This window comes from Halichondria panicea, chromosome 10 (genome assembly GCF_963675165.1).
Source record: "Halichondria panicea chromosome 10, odHalPani1.1, whole genome shotgun sequence".
Taxonomy (NCBI): domain Eukaryota; kingdom Metazoa; phylum Porifera; class Demospongiae; order Suberitida; family Halichondriidae; genus Halichondria; species Halichondria panicea.
Window position 1 is genome coordinate 2,124,778 of NC_087386.1, and position 17,064 is coordinate 2,141,841.

At 40.1% G+C, this 17,064-nt stretch overlaps 3 protein-coding genes across 3 annotated transcripts; all 3 read right to left on the minus strand.

Annotated features, from left to right (window-relative positions):
- Positions 1-14: 14 nt before the first annotated feature.
- On the minus strand, positions 15-3,301 carry LOC135343373 (TNF receptor-associated factor 2-like). Its single transcript, XM_064540375.1, is given in 13 exon segments — positions 15-274; positions 277-1,008; positions 1,064-1,111; positions 1,180-1,251; positions 1,310-1,414; positions 1,470-1,527; positions 1,582-1,763; positions 2,230-2,277; positions 2,330-2,401; positions 2,464-2,631; positions 2,681-2,794; positions 2,844-2,901; positions 3,022-3,301. Coding segments are annotated over 13 exon segments (1,956 nt in total). The 5' UTR covers positions 3,288-3,301; the 3' UTR covers positions 15-241.
- A 514-nt stretch (positions 3,302-3,815) lies between these two features.
- Positions 3,816-6,341, minus strand: LOC135343391 (TNF receptor-associated factor 2-like). Its single transcript, XM_064540392.1, has 7 exons — positions 6,064-6,341; positions 5,941-5,998; positions 5,777-5,890; positions 5,561-5,725; positions 5,431-5,502; positions 5,314-5,370; positions 3,816-5,077 (listed from the first exon to the last, which is right to left on the minus strand). Exons 1-7 carry the CDS (start codon positions 6,222-6,224, stop codon positions 4,031-4,033), a joined length of 1,674 nt encoding a protein of 557 aa, XP_064396462.1. The 5' UTR covers positions 6,225-6,341; the 3' UTR covers positions 3,816-4,030.
- Positions 6,342-7,763: 1,422 nt separating this feature from the next.
- Positions 7,764-14,996, minus strand: LOC135343389 (ral guanine nucleotide dissociation stimulator-like). The gene is made up of 12 exons (XM_064540391.1): positions 14,921-14,996; positions 13,429-13,691; positions 12,768-12,830; positions 12,389-12,710; positions 11,798-12,099; positions 11,470-11,554; positions 11,346-11,405; positions 10,956-11,045; positions 9,660-9,814; positions 8,614-9,064; positions 8,202-8,310; positions 7,764-7,949 (listed from the first exon to the last, which is right to left on the minus strand). The coding sequence occupies exons 1-12, from the start codon at positions 14,960-14,962 to the stop codon at positions 7,855-7,857; spliced, it is 2,037 nt and encodes a 678-aa protein (XP_064396461.1). The 5' UTR covers positions 14,963-14,996; the 3' UTR covers positions 7,764-7,854.
- Positions 14,997-17,064: the final 2,068 nt, after the last annotated feature.

Here is a 17,064-nt window from a genome sequence, read left to right on the forward strand (position 1 = left end):
AGATTAACAACTCACATGTCATAATTATATTCATGAAACAACAAACATGGCACTCAAAAATAATATAATTATATCACTGTAACACTAATAATAGCTACCATATTTATTCGATTTAAGGCGACACTAAAAAAATAATTATGGTTTGCAAAATGGTACAGTGTAGATCTATGAATGGGAGATATATTAAAATGTCGCCTTAAATCGAATAAATACAGTAACAGAGGGCTAGAGTTATCGACAGTTAAGGGTGGAATATTCTTAGTTGTATCCATATTTACACTGAACGAGTAAAACGTCGTCTTTTACATATGAAGTATCGTCCAGGACAGAAAGCTTTGAAAACTGAGGACACCCAGATGCAACATTCGTGTCTGATACTGGCCGCTGGAAACTGTTACTTTCTGGAGTTGGCTTGAATGTTTGTACAATGTGTTTTCGATGGTTTTGATCCACAAGAATGAGAGACACTTTGTAATCAAACGGCCATTTTAACAATGCATCAAATTCTCCCTTCATCACGACAAAGAACAGAGAGAGGTGTGTCTTGTAGCCCATACCATCTCCATTAAGGTAGGCTCTAATGCACATTTTGTAACCATTTCTGCCCGTATAAAACGGAGGGCTGTAGATTGAAGTGGTTCGCTCTTCAATTGCATTCCGTCTTCTCCTTAAAATATCTGGAATACGCCACACGAAGGAACCATTGTGCGTACTTGCTAGTGATGCTTGAAGTTGTAGCTCAAGCTCTGACCATCTCCTCTGTGAATTGTCACTGATTTGAATGTTGTTGTCCACTGCTGTTTGGCTACATGTAGTTGTTGTCGGTTGATGCACTGTCTGATTATGAGATCTGACATTTTGTTGATTCAATTGTTTCAGTTCATAATGCAAGGCGTTAAGCTCTCGATCTTGCTTCGCTATTACGGAAAAAAGCTTTTCAAAATGCTTGTTGATGACTCCAGGTTTCTGCAGGTGTGAATCAATCGAATTCGTATCTTCCTTGTCAAACTACAAAAGGGAAAATTAACATTATTACACAATGCACTCGCACAAGAAATATTACCGTTTCACCACAGAAGCACCGATACCGACTGCATTCATGGTCTTCCAACTGTAATTGGGTCAAAAATGTATCTCTAGATATACTGTTCAAAGACTATCTTATGATCCTGAACATACCTGTCCTTGAAAGACTTGCTTGTTACATGCAGGACAGTTGACTAGGAGTTTGGGACATACTTCACGATGTTTCTATATAATATATATACAATGGTGCAGCTGCATGTTTGTATTAATTTTTCTATTTTACCTCAAAATAGATGCTGATAGGGCCATTCCAGAGGCATCCAAGTTTGCACGCCACAATTAAATTGCCTACTTCTCTCCGGGCAGCTATATCAGGATGATAAAAAGGCTGCAAAATTGTTATGAACCTACCGGGGTAGCTAAAAAAATCACCACAACAATACCTTTCCATTTCCATCTAGAACCCGTACGCCAGTTTTTGGGCTTGTGCCTCCAGGCAACCTATGAAGTGAAAATGTAAGAAGGGTTCTTGATTATAGCTAGCTACATAGCTACCTGACAATGTTGTTATAGCACGGCCGACACACCCTGATTCCTTCACATGTCTGTACAGCATCTCTCAACACCAAGTCACACTCTCTGCACTGCAATCCCTCTTGATGCTCTACAAGGACAACGTCATACCCCTTTTGGTTGTCTTCCAACATCACTTCTTCAACCAAGTAGTCCTCCTGGGTCTAAGGTTTTACACATGTAGTTAAGTTGTGAAAATTGGGAATACGGTTGCACAAACTGACAACACCAGCACAAAATGACAATGATTTAGTTATGTAAAGACATAACAATATTCATTACATGGCACATATCGTATAGCGCAAAATTTCGAGGGGCTTAATTTTGGTTAATTTCATGGGTTAGCAATCCTAAAGCCTACACGAAAATTAAGTCCACGAAAATGTTGTTCTTTAATTAGAATTATCTACTAGCTATAACGTGCAAAGATTAAAGGCATAGCTTTCGGTAAGCAGTCATTCCATGAACATTGTGCTTTTAGAGGCCGTTCCACCAAATATAAGTGCCTCGGAAATTTCGTGCTGTACGGTATACACTCTCCTCAAAGGTGATCGATCGACCCAAAAATAAATACACAAACGGACTTTCCCTGGGAAACTTTGGTATGCATACACATGTTGTATTTCTTACCACTTGTCCACAGTTACATTCCAGTTTAGGGCACTCGTGGTGGTCTATCTGCAGGGTCACAGGAGGTGAAATAATTTAATTGAAATAATTAAGATGTTACCTCATCTCTTGGAATTAAACTGTCACAATGTGAACACTTTACAGGAAGTTTTATGCAGACCTCACGATGACCCTGTACACACGATAGAACATGAACAGTGAACAATCAGACAATTAGGAGATGGTTGAACTCACTTTCAGTTCGACTGGCTTAGTTGTTTGGTTGCAGTATTGACAGTTGATGATGCGATGCATACACTCCGTGGTCTGATGCTTCTTTAGATCCACTGGCAGGATCATTTCTTTGCATCCTTCATTCGGACAACAGCTCACTGGTTTGTACTTGCATTCAGGGTGATGAGCCTAACACGAACACGAATAAGGTGGAGTTAAAATTTATAAGTTCACTTACCTCAAAGTATTGGGATAAATGTCCTGTCCAGGGACACCCAAAAGCACAGTTATGACATTTAACTTTTAATCGCATCACTTCCCAACGCACACCTCTATCCAGGTACCGATCAGGCTATAAAAAATAAATAAATTATGACAAACAAAGAAATTTAATAATTCACTTTTCCATTTTTGCCTAGAATGCTGATTCCTGTTTTTGAACTTTTATAACCTGGAGATCTGTGTAATAGCAACAAATCAGTGATCAAATGTATTTATTTTTAAAAACGGATATATATAACGTAGCACATAATTATACATAGCATACATGAATCAACGCTAATAAGCAATAGATATTACTTTTCTATTTTTTTGAAGCAAGGTAGGCAGAGTCGATTCCCCTCTATTGTCAGAACTGCATCCCTCAGCACTAGGTCACACTCAGAGCACATCAGTCTACTCTTGGCTATGTCCAGTAGGAGAGCATCATAGCCTTGTTCATGACAGACATCTGACATTCTGCTGCTTCTTACGCCAGATAATAGATGTAGGAGAGATGGCCAGAGACCCAATGAAACCTCTTCTAGGCCGCGTATAGTATAAACTGATTCATGAACACTGTTCATGTGTGTGTTGGGGAGATCCCAGGGAATATCCCCAACAGAAAACCTACAAAAAGCCTACCATAAAAATTATAATAATTATAATTATGGACAAATCGTCCATAAATATTATTTATGGACGATTTGTCTCCAATTGAACGATAGATCGCCTTCTGTCACCCACACTGATTATACCACATGTAAGCACGTGTACATGTATATACCCAGGAGTGCATGAGTATTCATGCACATACTCATGCACTCCTGTATACACAAATGTACCTCATCCCAGGCCCACAAGCATTCCTAGCCAAGACAGTTCATAGGAACTCTTGGTAATACCAAACTGAAATTCTTCACCTCAACTAAAAGTTGTTAATATAATTATAGCTAGCTAGCTCAGTACTTATTCAACGACGTTTTTTTTTGTTCACCAATTTCTGTATAAAATTTGGCGGAATGACCGTTAACCTTTTTGCAGCATGCATGAGGTGATAATGTTCGCAGAACATATACGATGAATCAGCAAAAACCGCAACACATTTTACACTCTCAAAAATAAAATATATCCGCTATATGGAATTCATTCTTTAGAGAAAAATTTATTTCATGAAAGCCAAGATATGACACAGTAGTGCCAGTAATAGAACTCCTAACAGACTATTAAATAAATAGAGGATTACATATGTAGCTATGTTCTATCTAAAACAGAACACAACACTAACCTAATAATTGACTTCTAAGGCTAGAATGATGAATGATGAGAATTAAGGGTGGAAAATTCTTGTTGTGTCCACAATACATTTAACGAATAAAACGTCATCTTTTACATACGAGGTATCGTCCAGAACAGAAAGCTTTGAAAACTGAGGACACCCAGAAGCAACATTCATGTCGGAGACTGGCCTCTGGAAACTGTTACTTTCTGGAGTTGGCTTGAACGTTTGCACAATGTGTTTTCGATGATTTTGATCTACAAGAATGAGAGAAACTTTGTAATCAAACGGCCATTTTAACAATGCATCGAATTCTCCTTTCATCACGACAAAGAACAAAGAGAGGTGCGTCTTATAGCCCATACCATCTCCATTAAGGTAGGCTCTAATGCACATTTTGTAGCCATTTCTACCCGTATAAAACGGAGGGCTGTAGATTGAAGTGATTCGCTCTTCAATTGCATCTCGTCTTCTCCTTAAAATGTCTGGTATACGCCACAAAAAGGAACCATTGTGCGTACTTGCTAGTGATGCTTGTAGTTGTAGCTCAAGCTCTGATATGTGTACTTTCAATAGAGAGACCTGCTTTTCTAAATCTTCATATCGCTTTTCAACTGTAACTAATCGTGATGTATCAATATTGCCAGTATGTTCTATATTCAAACTCGAAGATACTGCTCGCTGCTGAATTTGAGTTTGTAAGGAATGAATTTGAATACTTTGTTGAGTGTTTTTTTCCTCCAACTGTTTGAGTTTTCGTTGTAGTTCAGATACTTTGGTGGCCATATTTTTGTCTTTTGACGTCAATGCTACGTCAACTTGGTATTTCTCAAGAGGTTCAATACGACTGCTTAACTCTGCTAAACTTATTTGAACGTCCCCTCGAATTTGACTTAGTTCTTTACTATAACTTGAATCCTTAGACAGTGTAATGCCAGCACTTTCAATCATAGCCAATCTCCGATCAATGCTTGAAAATGATTTCGAAAGCTTTCCAACTACAGCAAATAAGCTTACAATATGGAAGAATACTTCAGCTGGATTGCTGAGATGTGCTTCAATAGAATCTTTGGAGGTAGCTGGAGCATCTCTATGCAACTGTAAAATACAAGAAATGCAATCAAATAACCACAACAGGAAACATACTAAGCCTAACAAAGGAAATACTTTGAGTTCATTATCTAATTCACGAAGGGACTGTCCCAGGGAAAACCCATATACAATAAAGGGACTATCCCAGGGAAAACTACCCAGTATCCTGGGAATCTCACACAACATGCTTACCGCAACTGATTAACACTCCCTAATACATACTACACCCTACAAAGGCTTACCACTTGTCCACAATTACATTCCACTTTAGGGCAATCCTTAAGGTTGTGGTCATCCATCTGCAGGGTCACAGGAGGTGCAATAAATTTTAACATAAATTATTACATGAAGGATGTTACCTCATCTCTTGGAATTAAACTGTCACAATTTAAACACTTCACAGGAAGTTTTGTGCAGACCTCATGATGACCCTATATACATGATAGAACATAACAGTGAATGACTGACTAGGAAATTGGTTGAACTCACTTTCAGTTCGACTGGCTTAGTTGTTTGGTTGCAGTATTGACAGTTGATGATGCGATGCATACACTCCGTGGTCTGATGCTTCTTTAGATCCACTGGCAGGATCATTTCTTTGCATCCTTCATTCGGACAGCTAATTGGTTTGTACTTGCATCCAGGGTGATGAGCCTAACGTGAATAAGGTGAGTTACAATAATCACAACAAAAGTGTTCACTTACTTCAAAATATTGTAATAAATGTCCTATCCAAGGACATCCAAAAGTACAGTTGTGACATTTAACTTTTAGTTGCATCACTTCCCGACGCACAGCCTTGTCTGGATACCAACCAGGCTATAAAAAGAAAAAAAATGATTATGATGAAGAATAACTTAATGACAAACCTTTTCGTTTTCATCTAGAATGCTAATTCCTGTTTTTGAACTTTTATAACCAGGAGATCTGTGCGAAAGAAAAAAAAGATCAATATTATTATACATACACATTTAATTTATACAGACAAATACTTTTCTATTTTTTTGAAGCAAGGTAGGCAGAGCCGATTCCCCTCCATTGTCTGAACTGCATCCCTCAGTACTAGGTCACACTCAGAGCACATCAGTCCACTCTTAGCTGGGTCCAGTAAGAGAGCATCATAGCCTTGTTCATGGTTATAGACATCTGACATTCTGCTGCTTTTTTTCTTAAAAGTATTTCGCAAAGGTATTTCTTTTTTCGGCTGAAGACGCTCTCGTTATCGCAAAGGGAAATATTTTCGAAAGTTTTGTGAATCAAAAGATGGTAATATTTATAGCAGTCTTGCCTCTTATACTTGTGCAAGTCTGTTGCAATCCCGGAAGTGGGCATATTAAGACTTGTGTAATTATCGTGATAATTATAATTATCATGATAGTTACAATGAATATCTGTACTGAAGGGCTTGGTATGCTCGGCATGATTATGAAGCGTATGAATCTCCTACCCAGTTCCCAAAAACTCCTGGCATGTATAAGATATGCAGGATTTTGGAGTAAAAGCAGTCCAGTGGGAAAGAAACTTTCTGAAGATCCAATGTAAGGATATAATTATTAAAACAACACTGTACTGCACAACGCATGGAAACATAATTATTATGCGTGAATTTTGTTTCGGTAAATACCTTTTTAATTAAACTCTACTTGCATTCTATTTGGAATTAGCATTGTTTATAATTTATAATTTTGGCACAAACATTCCCCACCGTACATTCTTCTCTCTCTCAGTGCTTCTGTTGCTTTGAGTCCATCACAATTTGTGGAGGTGCTAGCTCTCAAGCACATGCCAAGATCTTCCGGGCAAGACACAACCTTTGATGACACCTTCATCAAAGCACAGGTGAACTACACTGTATTCTAATGCCAACATCATTACATTGTCATCGTCATCACTACAGGTACTGCTCTCATGTGAAAAGGAATTCAGCCGAGTAATCCCCGACAAACAGCTAGGGTCAATGATTACTGTAAATGATGTCATACAGTTCTTTGAAAGCCCCCAACAATCTCCTAGCAACCCTCGCTCTTTATTCCCAACTTTAGACGTAATACGCTCTCAAGGGGAGTTACCTCAGAACCTGTCATTCCCTGAGGTAGCCGCTTCAGTTCAGAAACGGACAAGAAAACCATTCCAAAATTTTGATTCACCCAAACATGCAAAGTTTCTAACCAAGCAACAGAGAGAAGCAAGAAAGAAGAAAAGAAGACACTTAACAGCGTGGAAATGACCTAAGAACAATGACGACTTACCTAGGCCTATGCCACATTTATTTGTCAGATACTTTTTGTTGAAATAACATACTTACCGTATATCTTCTAATTTATCGGACAGTAAAAAATAATTATTTTGGAAATTGTCCGGGTATAATAGGAACAGATTTTTATAGAGCATGCAAAGTGTCCGGAATAATTAAAACAAGCAAGCAGCTGCATGCGAGCTAGCTAAGTTTAATAGAACAGTGTGCGACTGAATAGTTGCACTAGCTATCTAAAACTAGCTACTCAAAGCTATCTAACTGCAGCACTCTAAGTCTTACTTGCCGTCTGTGAATGTAAACTCTACTTTTCAAAGTATTGTCCGGATATTTAGAACAAATGTAATATTAAAGCACTGGAGTGTCCGTTGTATTAGAACAACGAAAATTGCCCAAAAGAGTGTCTGGGTAATTAGAAGTGTCCGATAAATTAGAAGATATACGGTATACTGGTTTCAATTCAATACAATAACAATGAAAAACCCCAGGGGGTAAATTCTGAGAAGCTATACATATTATATAATTATAGCTAAATTTCACTTTTCATTAATAATAATGTTGCTTTAGTTTCAGTTGTGTTCAGGGCAAAGTACACATTTCCATGCCGGGGGATCACCATGGTTCCTGTGATAAAAACAACAGTGACTCATAATTATTATGATACAGCACCAAGTTAGATGATACGTACATGTAACAGCAGTAACTGTGACCTAATAGTGGGAGTTGTGTGCATGCAAGAGTATAATATTCCCTATAATCACATGATACGCCAGTCGAGGCATAAAATAGCTGCTGAGTTGTACTCCATTAAATGGCGTGTGTCATAACATTAAAACAATAGCTGCATGCACTTATTCTGAATGGCGTAGCTCTTACTGTTCTCTTCCAATAGTTGCACCAGAGTGTAGTCAGCTGGGGAGCCTTTCAGAGAGAACTTCTTAATGGCCCTAGCAACTACAGCACCTGTTCGATCTCCCTCTGACACCTGAGGGTGATAACAGTGACAATACCTTACAATGGACAACACTATGTCTGCAAATTAAATTGTAAATTTTATGGAATTTTAGACAGTTGATATCACAGTGCAGAGGGGATAGACCCAGGGTATGTCCCAAAAGAAAGTTTATCATCACTAACAGGTACAATACTAGCCTCGATCCCAACTAGTTGTTCGCCTAACCGTTATAAAAGCGAAAACTCGGCCTGGGATCGAGGCTAATACAATACTTTTGGTATAATTATCATACTTAAAACTTCCTACTTCCTAATTAGATAATATGGTACATACCAATAAGCATTTATAGTTGCAGTGATCACTGTGAGTCAGGGCCACTCGTACCACATGACCTGGGAGTGGGTGTGGTCTAGTATCGCTATGGTTACTTCTTCCACAGTACCGTCTTCCAATTGAAGGAGACATTGAATTCGATCGTTTTCGAATTTTCGATTGCATCTCAATAGAATCAGAGTCAAAATGTACGTCCAACAAATTATCTACGCTAGCTGTTGTATCTGTCAGCAGCGTCTTGGTTGTGTGTGTGGGTGACGAGGGTAGTGAGGGTGTGAGGGTATGTGGGCGTGGGAGTGTGAGGGTGTGTGAGTCGCCCACGACCGCCCCCTTCGTACTGAACAGCGTCTTGAGTCTATACCTCAGCCTTGCTGGGGAGAGGAGGATCTTGTTTGCCACGGGGGATGGGGTGAGATAGTCCGCTGTCTCAATATCACCTGATATCTGATAACTACATGTGGTGTACCAGGTGCATGTGAACTGTGGGTGCATGTACTATCAGAGGGTATTATCAATATCCAAGGTGACCACAGTATGCATTATTAATCTGCTTTGAACTGCTAAAGGTTAAAAACTAATGAAAATCAGAATAAGTCTGTGTGTAAGTCTGTGCATGTGTGGGGTCCCAAAATTCATGGAATTTTTAGCAGCTATAGCGTAAATTTTTACCATGGGAACAATAGATACCTGTGAATAGCTATTTTATGGGTTATCAAAACACAATGCAACAGGCAATTTACAGTACAAAAGTATCAATGTTAGCGCTGAATAGTCAATTCATTGAGTATTTAATTACGATAAAATTATTCATATTACTTACTAGGTAACCAAGTGAAAGCATGTAAACAACCCCACCGGCTCCCACCCCTATATATACGCCCTCTTTTTCCTAGGCAAATTATGAGGAGCTCTATGTAGCAGGAGTTGGCACAAAATAAAGGAGACGTAGACATACACGTCACATGCACACACACGCACACATGCACACACACACACACACACACGCACACACACACACACACACACACACACACACACATATGTACCTTTCTGCTGCTGTGAGGGTGGGTGTAGAGTGTAACCAAGCAGTTAGTCCGGAGTGGCAGGGAAACCGATAATTGGCCGCCGACTTCTGATAGAGAGTTAACTGTGCGAGCAACTCAAACAGTTTACGCCTCTTGTCAAAGTTAATCAGTCCAGTCTGCAGAAAGTGTGATGTCATTATGAACAAATTGTAAGTGTGGGCGAATAGAAGTACGTGCTACAGCATAAACATTTGTTAGACGCAGATAGCACTCAGAGGAGGTTGGACACGAAGCCAAAAAGTTAATAATAACTAACCTTGAACCCATATATACATACCGTATAGCGGGTATATTTTGAGGGTATAAACTTTCACGGATTTAATGTTCGCGAAATATAGCAGCTAGCCTTTCTGCAGCATACAGCAAGCCAGCAGGCCACCTTTTCATTCTAGCTGGGAACAAGAGTATACCTAGATGATGACATAGTGAATGAGCTACATTCGTCTACAGTACGGTAGCTCCTACTTTCTAAAGGTCTGCATGAGGTCAGTTTAACATGACAGAACAACTTTTGTGTGAGGTCACCCTTTTTTAGAGACTGCACAATTTTTCTGGAGGGGCGCAGTAGCTAAAAGTGAACTAATTTGGGCTATAAACCAAAAATAAGGGCGCAATAAGCATGCAGTAACTTATAAATTTATCTTACAACTGATTGTTGCAGATGATCATCAATTAGTGACCTTTCGACCCTGCCCAACGACCTCTGCATTGTACCCCTTGTAAAACAGTCATGTGCCTCTTTTGTTCCTATTGTGCTGTTTACAAAATGATAATTAGATCTGATTTGACTTGTGATATTGGGTTACAAACATGCAATCACATGCTATAAAGTCAGCATGCAATCACATGCATATATGCTATAAATTAAAGTAAGCAAGTGCATGTCATCATCTTATTTGCACATGGGGAAGGTGATTAGACATATTGATCACCTCAGAGGGCAACACTAATTATTATGATAATATATTCATAATAATAAATTTGGGGAACTCTACTTGATACATGATGTAAGGGATCAAAAATGTCATTGGGAAAATTGTACTCATCACTTTAGGGTATAACCAAGAGCTTATAACCCAGTTGGACAAGTACACCTGTATGTATATTAATTATAACAATAATTATGAGTCACTGCATAGGGAAATCAGTCCAAAGTACAGCTGGTACAAAGTACAGCTGGTACAAAGCACAGCTGGTACAAAGGGGAGGTACTGAGTAATTTGATAAACAACAACACACGCCCACACACCCACTCACCTCAGTGACGTCCTTGTGTGCACTGTGTACCATGGTGAGATCAGTGAGGAACATGCCGAGGTAAGGCACCACCCCCTGCACAGAGCCACCCTGGAGGGGGGAGGGAGGGGCAAGACATAGAGCATTGAAAAACAGAACTATAGCAAACACGTTGGTATCACCTGTGGATGATATTTCTCCAACGTTATAGTTGTTGTGTTGACAAAAAGTCAAAACTTAGAGTTAAGCATGCCTAACAAAACCTGGCTATGACTATGAAAAACAGACCCTCCAAACTCAGACTTCCAAATAAAATTTAATGATCAGTTTTTCAGCTGGTACCACTAACCTTGCCATGTGCACACAACTCTATCTCCTACTTACATATTACATGTAGCTCCATGTACGTACCATAAGTGGACCAGCTTTGCTCTTCCTCGGTGAAAGCTCTGCATACTTTGCCGTGCCCTCCTGCAGGGAATACATTAATTGTCATAGCAACCCTCACCCCCACAGTATGCATGATCAGACGTACCCTAGTGAGAAGGTCCCTGCTCGTTTGGTGATTCCCATCAGTTGCTAGGAGACCAGACAGCTCGTCAAAGAGTGACTGCTTAGAACTGTGTAAGTAAGGAAATGACATATGTTGTGGTGTATGCAATAAATACCACATGCAAGCAATTACCATAATTTCACAACTTTAGCAGAATTTAATTAATACCAGCAAAAAATTTACCTGTGAAAATATGCATCTCTACTAAATTTTAATTTTGTGCAGTGCAAAGGTTATAACGTATACTTCACCCGACATACTATTTCCGCAAAATAATCAGATAACAAATGACAAGCAAACTTTGCTGTACCTGGGTAGGCTTTGCCAGCTTCTCTTCAGTCTGTACACAGCAGTTGATTGCAGACCGGAGATGATGGCCTTCAGAGATGAGAAGTTCTTGATGGCTCTGCACTCACTAGCAATATCAATCCACTGCACTATCTTCAGCGCACGTCCCTCTGGGCTGGTGCCTCCGATAACAGTTGCTATGACGATCAGCGATACTCGATTAAAGTGCTGTATGCAAGCTCTCACGGAGGGTGCATTGTCAGCATTCTTAGAGTCCCTGACATAGTCCAAACAATGGTGAGGGGTGATCCTCTGGAATACTTCCTGTTGATATAACAGCAGCGCATAAAGTTAGTCAATACAGGAAGAAGAAGCATATAATTATTTCTGCTCAGCACATTCAATTGTAAACAAAATGTACTTACGTAAATACCCTGTCTGACATTGGATCTCCATTACATAATACGAATACATACGTAATCAACCACCTTTTCTTTCCCACTCTCTTTCCTCATTCTTTCCCTCTTTAGAAAGGAATGAGAAAATAGTGGGAAGAAGGGGGAGACAATGAGGGGGGTAGTAGGGGAAATGCACACATACATATTCTACTTACAGCATCTAGTGCAGTCAAGCATTGTGCAAACTGCTGAGGTTTCAAAGTTCCAAGGTCAAAGTCCTCTAAGCCGTCACACTCGTCCACAGGGTCACTGTCCTCAATTGGCACACCAAGTCCACTATCCACACTCACTCCACTCCGCCCACGCTTAACAAAGTCTCTCGTCTCAAAATCCAATAGAAGGTTGTCAACAATTCTCTGGAGATGAGCGTGTGAGATGGTTAGTGGGTGGAGCTTCGCCAGGAGGGGGTGGGCGGGGGGACTGTGAAAATCCTGTGGATAACTCTCCAGCCAATGACAAAGGAACGAGATCACATGACTAGAGAGGAAGATCACATGATTATGATAATGCTACACAATCATGCATTAGTATCACCTTTGAACAACGGCTTTATCCTCTGTATCTTTTGCATCATCATCAGGTTGGTAGTATCTAAATCTGAAAAATGGATAGTTGGTAAAGAGTGTTAACCATCAAAGTCACAATTAAGTATAATGTTGGCATGTGAAATGTGTTCGAACGTTATTACACCCCCCAGTGAGTGGTTAGAGGGGGTACATTGCTAGGGCCCAGGTGTACACTGCACAACACTGATCTTATTTGGCAATACTCCCACTAGTGCTTCGTCTGAAGAGAGAGGTTAATTGTTATAAGAATGACGTGCATTGAATGAATTGGCTAACACTTGAACAGTGCTTCAAAAGGTAAATGCTTCATTGATGGTAAATCTGTTGTTGGTTGGTTGTTATACAGTGCATTGTAAGTGCAGCAAAAGAGTAGGGTTTGCATGCATGTATGGATGCATCGATTGAAACCATTATTATACTGATTGATGTGGTGGTAAATGAACCATTGGCATAGCTAACTCATGGGTTCATTTACCACATCTAATGCTGATTGCACTACTACATAAGGATGTTATAGTTTTTCTGAGAAAGCTTACTGCAAAGGTGAGTTCACAATAGGTGGGTGCATGTTTCCTGAAGCACCTCACAATTACAATTGCTGCAACCATAATCAGCAACATATTTTATACCTTCGTAGAAGCAGCTGCAACACAGTATCCGGGGTTGCAAATGTCCTGTATGTGCTCAAGAAGCAGGTCCTGTATGACACGTCTAGTGGGTCCTTCCATGGTGCTAGATACTCCACCAACTTGTCCACTGTCCCTGCTTTGAGTGTGCGTATCTTGTGAGAGTTCCACTGGAGATGACCACCGTCACTAGGCTGGGTCCTGTACCTCACTCTCTTCAAACTGACTGAGTACACCACACCCTCTTCCACCTCAGTGCCGAGTACCTGCAGTTTAAATAAACACACAGCTGTAGCTAAACTGAGTGTTGGTTTGAGTGCCAAATGAATGTTGCATTGTCTCACTGATTAATTATTGTGTACGTTCTTGCCAATTAAAATCTGTTAGGAGAGGAACGATAAACTATTTAATTAATTTGTACATGGTAACTCTTGTACCAGTGTTTTTCACGCACGATAAAGCCCTGGATCAGTAAAGCTATTTCCACTTTGAAATGTTTACAATACAATGTTTACTTACTCGTTTCAATAACCATATCATTAAGCTACAATACATGGAAACAGACAGAGACTCATATGTATCACTGCTGGAATTGGTTTCCTCAATACAACTTTCAGTGTTCTTTGCTGAATGACAGTATCGTTACAAGTTCGTAACATAAGTGTAATGATTCATAAAATGTTCACGCTTTTGTCTTTCGGTATTCGTCTGTTTAGACTTACTTTTAAAACTGTAGTGATTCTGAAGAGTGTATCGTGACACACGCCAACGTGATCAGTCACTAAACCAAAACTTTCGATACTCTCACATCTCACATACAATTAAGCCATGCATGATACACCAGTATAAGGTAGGGCACCATTAGGGCTAATGATGGATGCATTCATTGAAACATGCTAAATCTAATAAGGGAGTCAATGCTTAGACTATCAGCCTTGCATATGAATGTGATATTAGCTTCTATAGCGGAATATAGCCGCTAGTGTAGGAGTATGATGTAGCGACTACACTGTACATATTAAAAGCTGACATTTGCACAGTCCACTCAATGTCATGTATGAACATCAGGAAGTCATGTGCAGTGAATCTTGATTATTGATCACTTTATTAAGTGCATACAAGTCATGATCATCACAATTCATTGTTTGCAACAATCCTAATAGTACACAGGAAGGTTGTATATGGTGGGCCACACGTTTGATCTATACTATATATGATTGACACAATAGTCAGTGTCCAAATATCTCAGGCGCAAATCATAGCTATAGAAATTATACTACACAAGAAACACATCCAAATAAATGTGCCAGTAGACATTCTCACACTGCATTAACGTAATAGCCATACAATGATTATTAGCTACATGCTTAATGTTGTATTGCTGTAGCCATTAATATCTACAGAGATCATCACTGTATCATGTGCATGGAAACTGGCCTGGAGCAAATGCTAGCCCTAATACTGATAGTGTGATGCACTGCTACTGCTCTTATACCTGAATAGAGGCTCCTCCAAACACATCCAAAGTTGAACTCATTCTCTCTCTCTTTCTCTCTTCTTGCTCACCAGCTTCATGCATCTGCTGTAATAGTGAGCTCACTTTGCAGACTTCCTATACTAACTTTGCAGACTTCCTATACATGTACTAAGTATAGCCCCTCCCACAACTACTGTTGCAGAAACTGCTAATAAGTGTTTTCACAGCTTTCAATGGACTATTTGCACTTCAAGGTTGCTCAGGAAACCATGAACCATTCAGCAAATAAACAACAAACCAAGTAGCCAAGATAGACCTGCATGCATGGTTTAGTTAGCTAGTACCACTATTTAATACTTGCATTGGATTCAGCCACCAATGGTAAATATTTTTGCTTGCTGTAATTTATATCATGCCTTGCACATGCAGGTTGACAATGGACACTCATGTTGCTGAAGAAGCAAAAAAGACGTTACGGAAACAGGAACAATTCCTTCCTCCTATCTCTCCTAGCAACAATCAGCAGCCCGGCATCTCTTCCACTGCACACTATTTGAGATCTCGCAAACTCCACAGTAGTCTACCCACTAGCTCACATCATTCACTACGCTCCTCTCTGTCCAGTAGCATCAGTGGTGCCCGCTCAGAACAATCTGGCAGTTCAGCTCTCGGGGATAGAGAGGGAACGAAATTCGGTATTCGCTCCTCCATCGATTATGATACTCTAGCTATTGCGATTGAGTTGAGAAATTTGAAGGCAAGGAGAGAGAAAGATGAACAAGAAACGCTAGCGAGGATTTTAGATGTCCCACCCCCTCCGCCACGAAGTAAGACGACCAGTTCAATTAAGATCAACAAGACATCACCCCCCACGGGAGTATACACAGGACCTGGAGTGAGTGCAATTAATTTACAACATTTTTAATTGATTAGGTGCAAAGCACTCTCTGAAAGCTGTAAAAAGTCTTTGTCACTTGTTAGCAGTTTCTCCAGACATCAGTAGTAGTACTTTGATTTGTTACCCGAGGCCGTGCCGCGGCCAGCGGGTGTAGTAGTCTGTTGGTTTGTTTGTCAGTTTGTCTGTCTGTTGTTATTTATGAGCCTGCTCACCTCAGTCCTGGATTTGGAGTGAGGGGCTAGTGTAGTTAGCGAGACGACCAGTCCGCAAAATAGCATGTACCAAAGGATGCCTTCTGTTCTGCATTCTACAATCAATAAGTCACTACTTTTGTTTTAGTCAAAATTGTGGTCTCCGCCCTCAGGCCCATTTCTTGGATTGGTACATACCCAGGCACGTAGCTGGATCCCAAGCTTCTGAGAGAACAGCTTCAGCAGTTTTCAACAGTCGGAAGGGAATGGTGAGAGAACTGGCTTTGCGTCATTTTATGCACTCAAAACTGCCGTCTCTGATACACCTTTGACTGTTGCCATAGATATGCAGCCCTCTACACGGACTGGAGAAACAAGAGTGGACAGAGAAACTAATTGGTAAAGTAGTATATAGGGTAATCACGTTCACTACAATGCAATTTATCATTTGTACACCTAGATATTGTTTCAGTTTCAGTGTTATTTAATTCTGTAGATCCCAAGGCAAGTGGATTGCGTATTCCAACAGCTGTGCCTCCACGCATCATTGACTACCCCTGCACATGGCAGAGCAGTATTCAGGACGTGCTGAAAAAGTAAGCAAAATCAGACAATAGACAGACCTCTCTTAGCTACAGAATGTCTTCGTTCTTTGAAATTGATCAATCTAAACAGGTTATGAGTCGCTGAATGCAAGAAATGTGTTACATACCATTATTTATTGCCTATTTCATTTTCATAGGTACCTAACGAAAGTTGATTCCCACCATAGTGGCTCCTCCTCCCCGCAATACTACAAAACCAAGAGCTCTCAGTTGAAGAGCCTTGCTCTCTCTCCAACTAAGTCCAAGAAACAAAGTAGATCTAGTTTTCTGATTGATACCTCCGACCACAAACTAAACGGCTCCATGTTCAGCCGGACACACGTTGCACCCATGCCCTGGTTCATTGTGCATCCTGATTGGAGAACTGAGCCGAGGATACCGCAGACGTGGGAGGCTACAAAGGATAAAACTGATGAATGAACTAAACTCGTAATTATTTCCCCTCCATATAATTATGTGTACGATTAC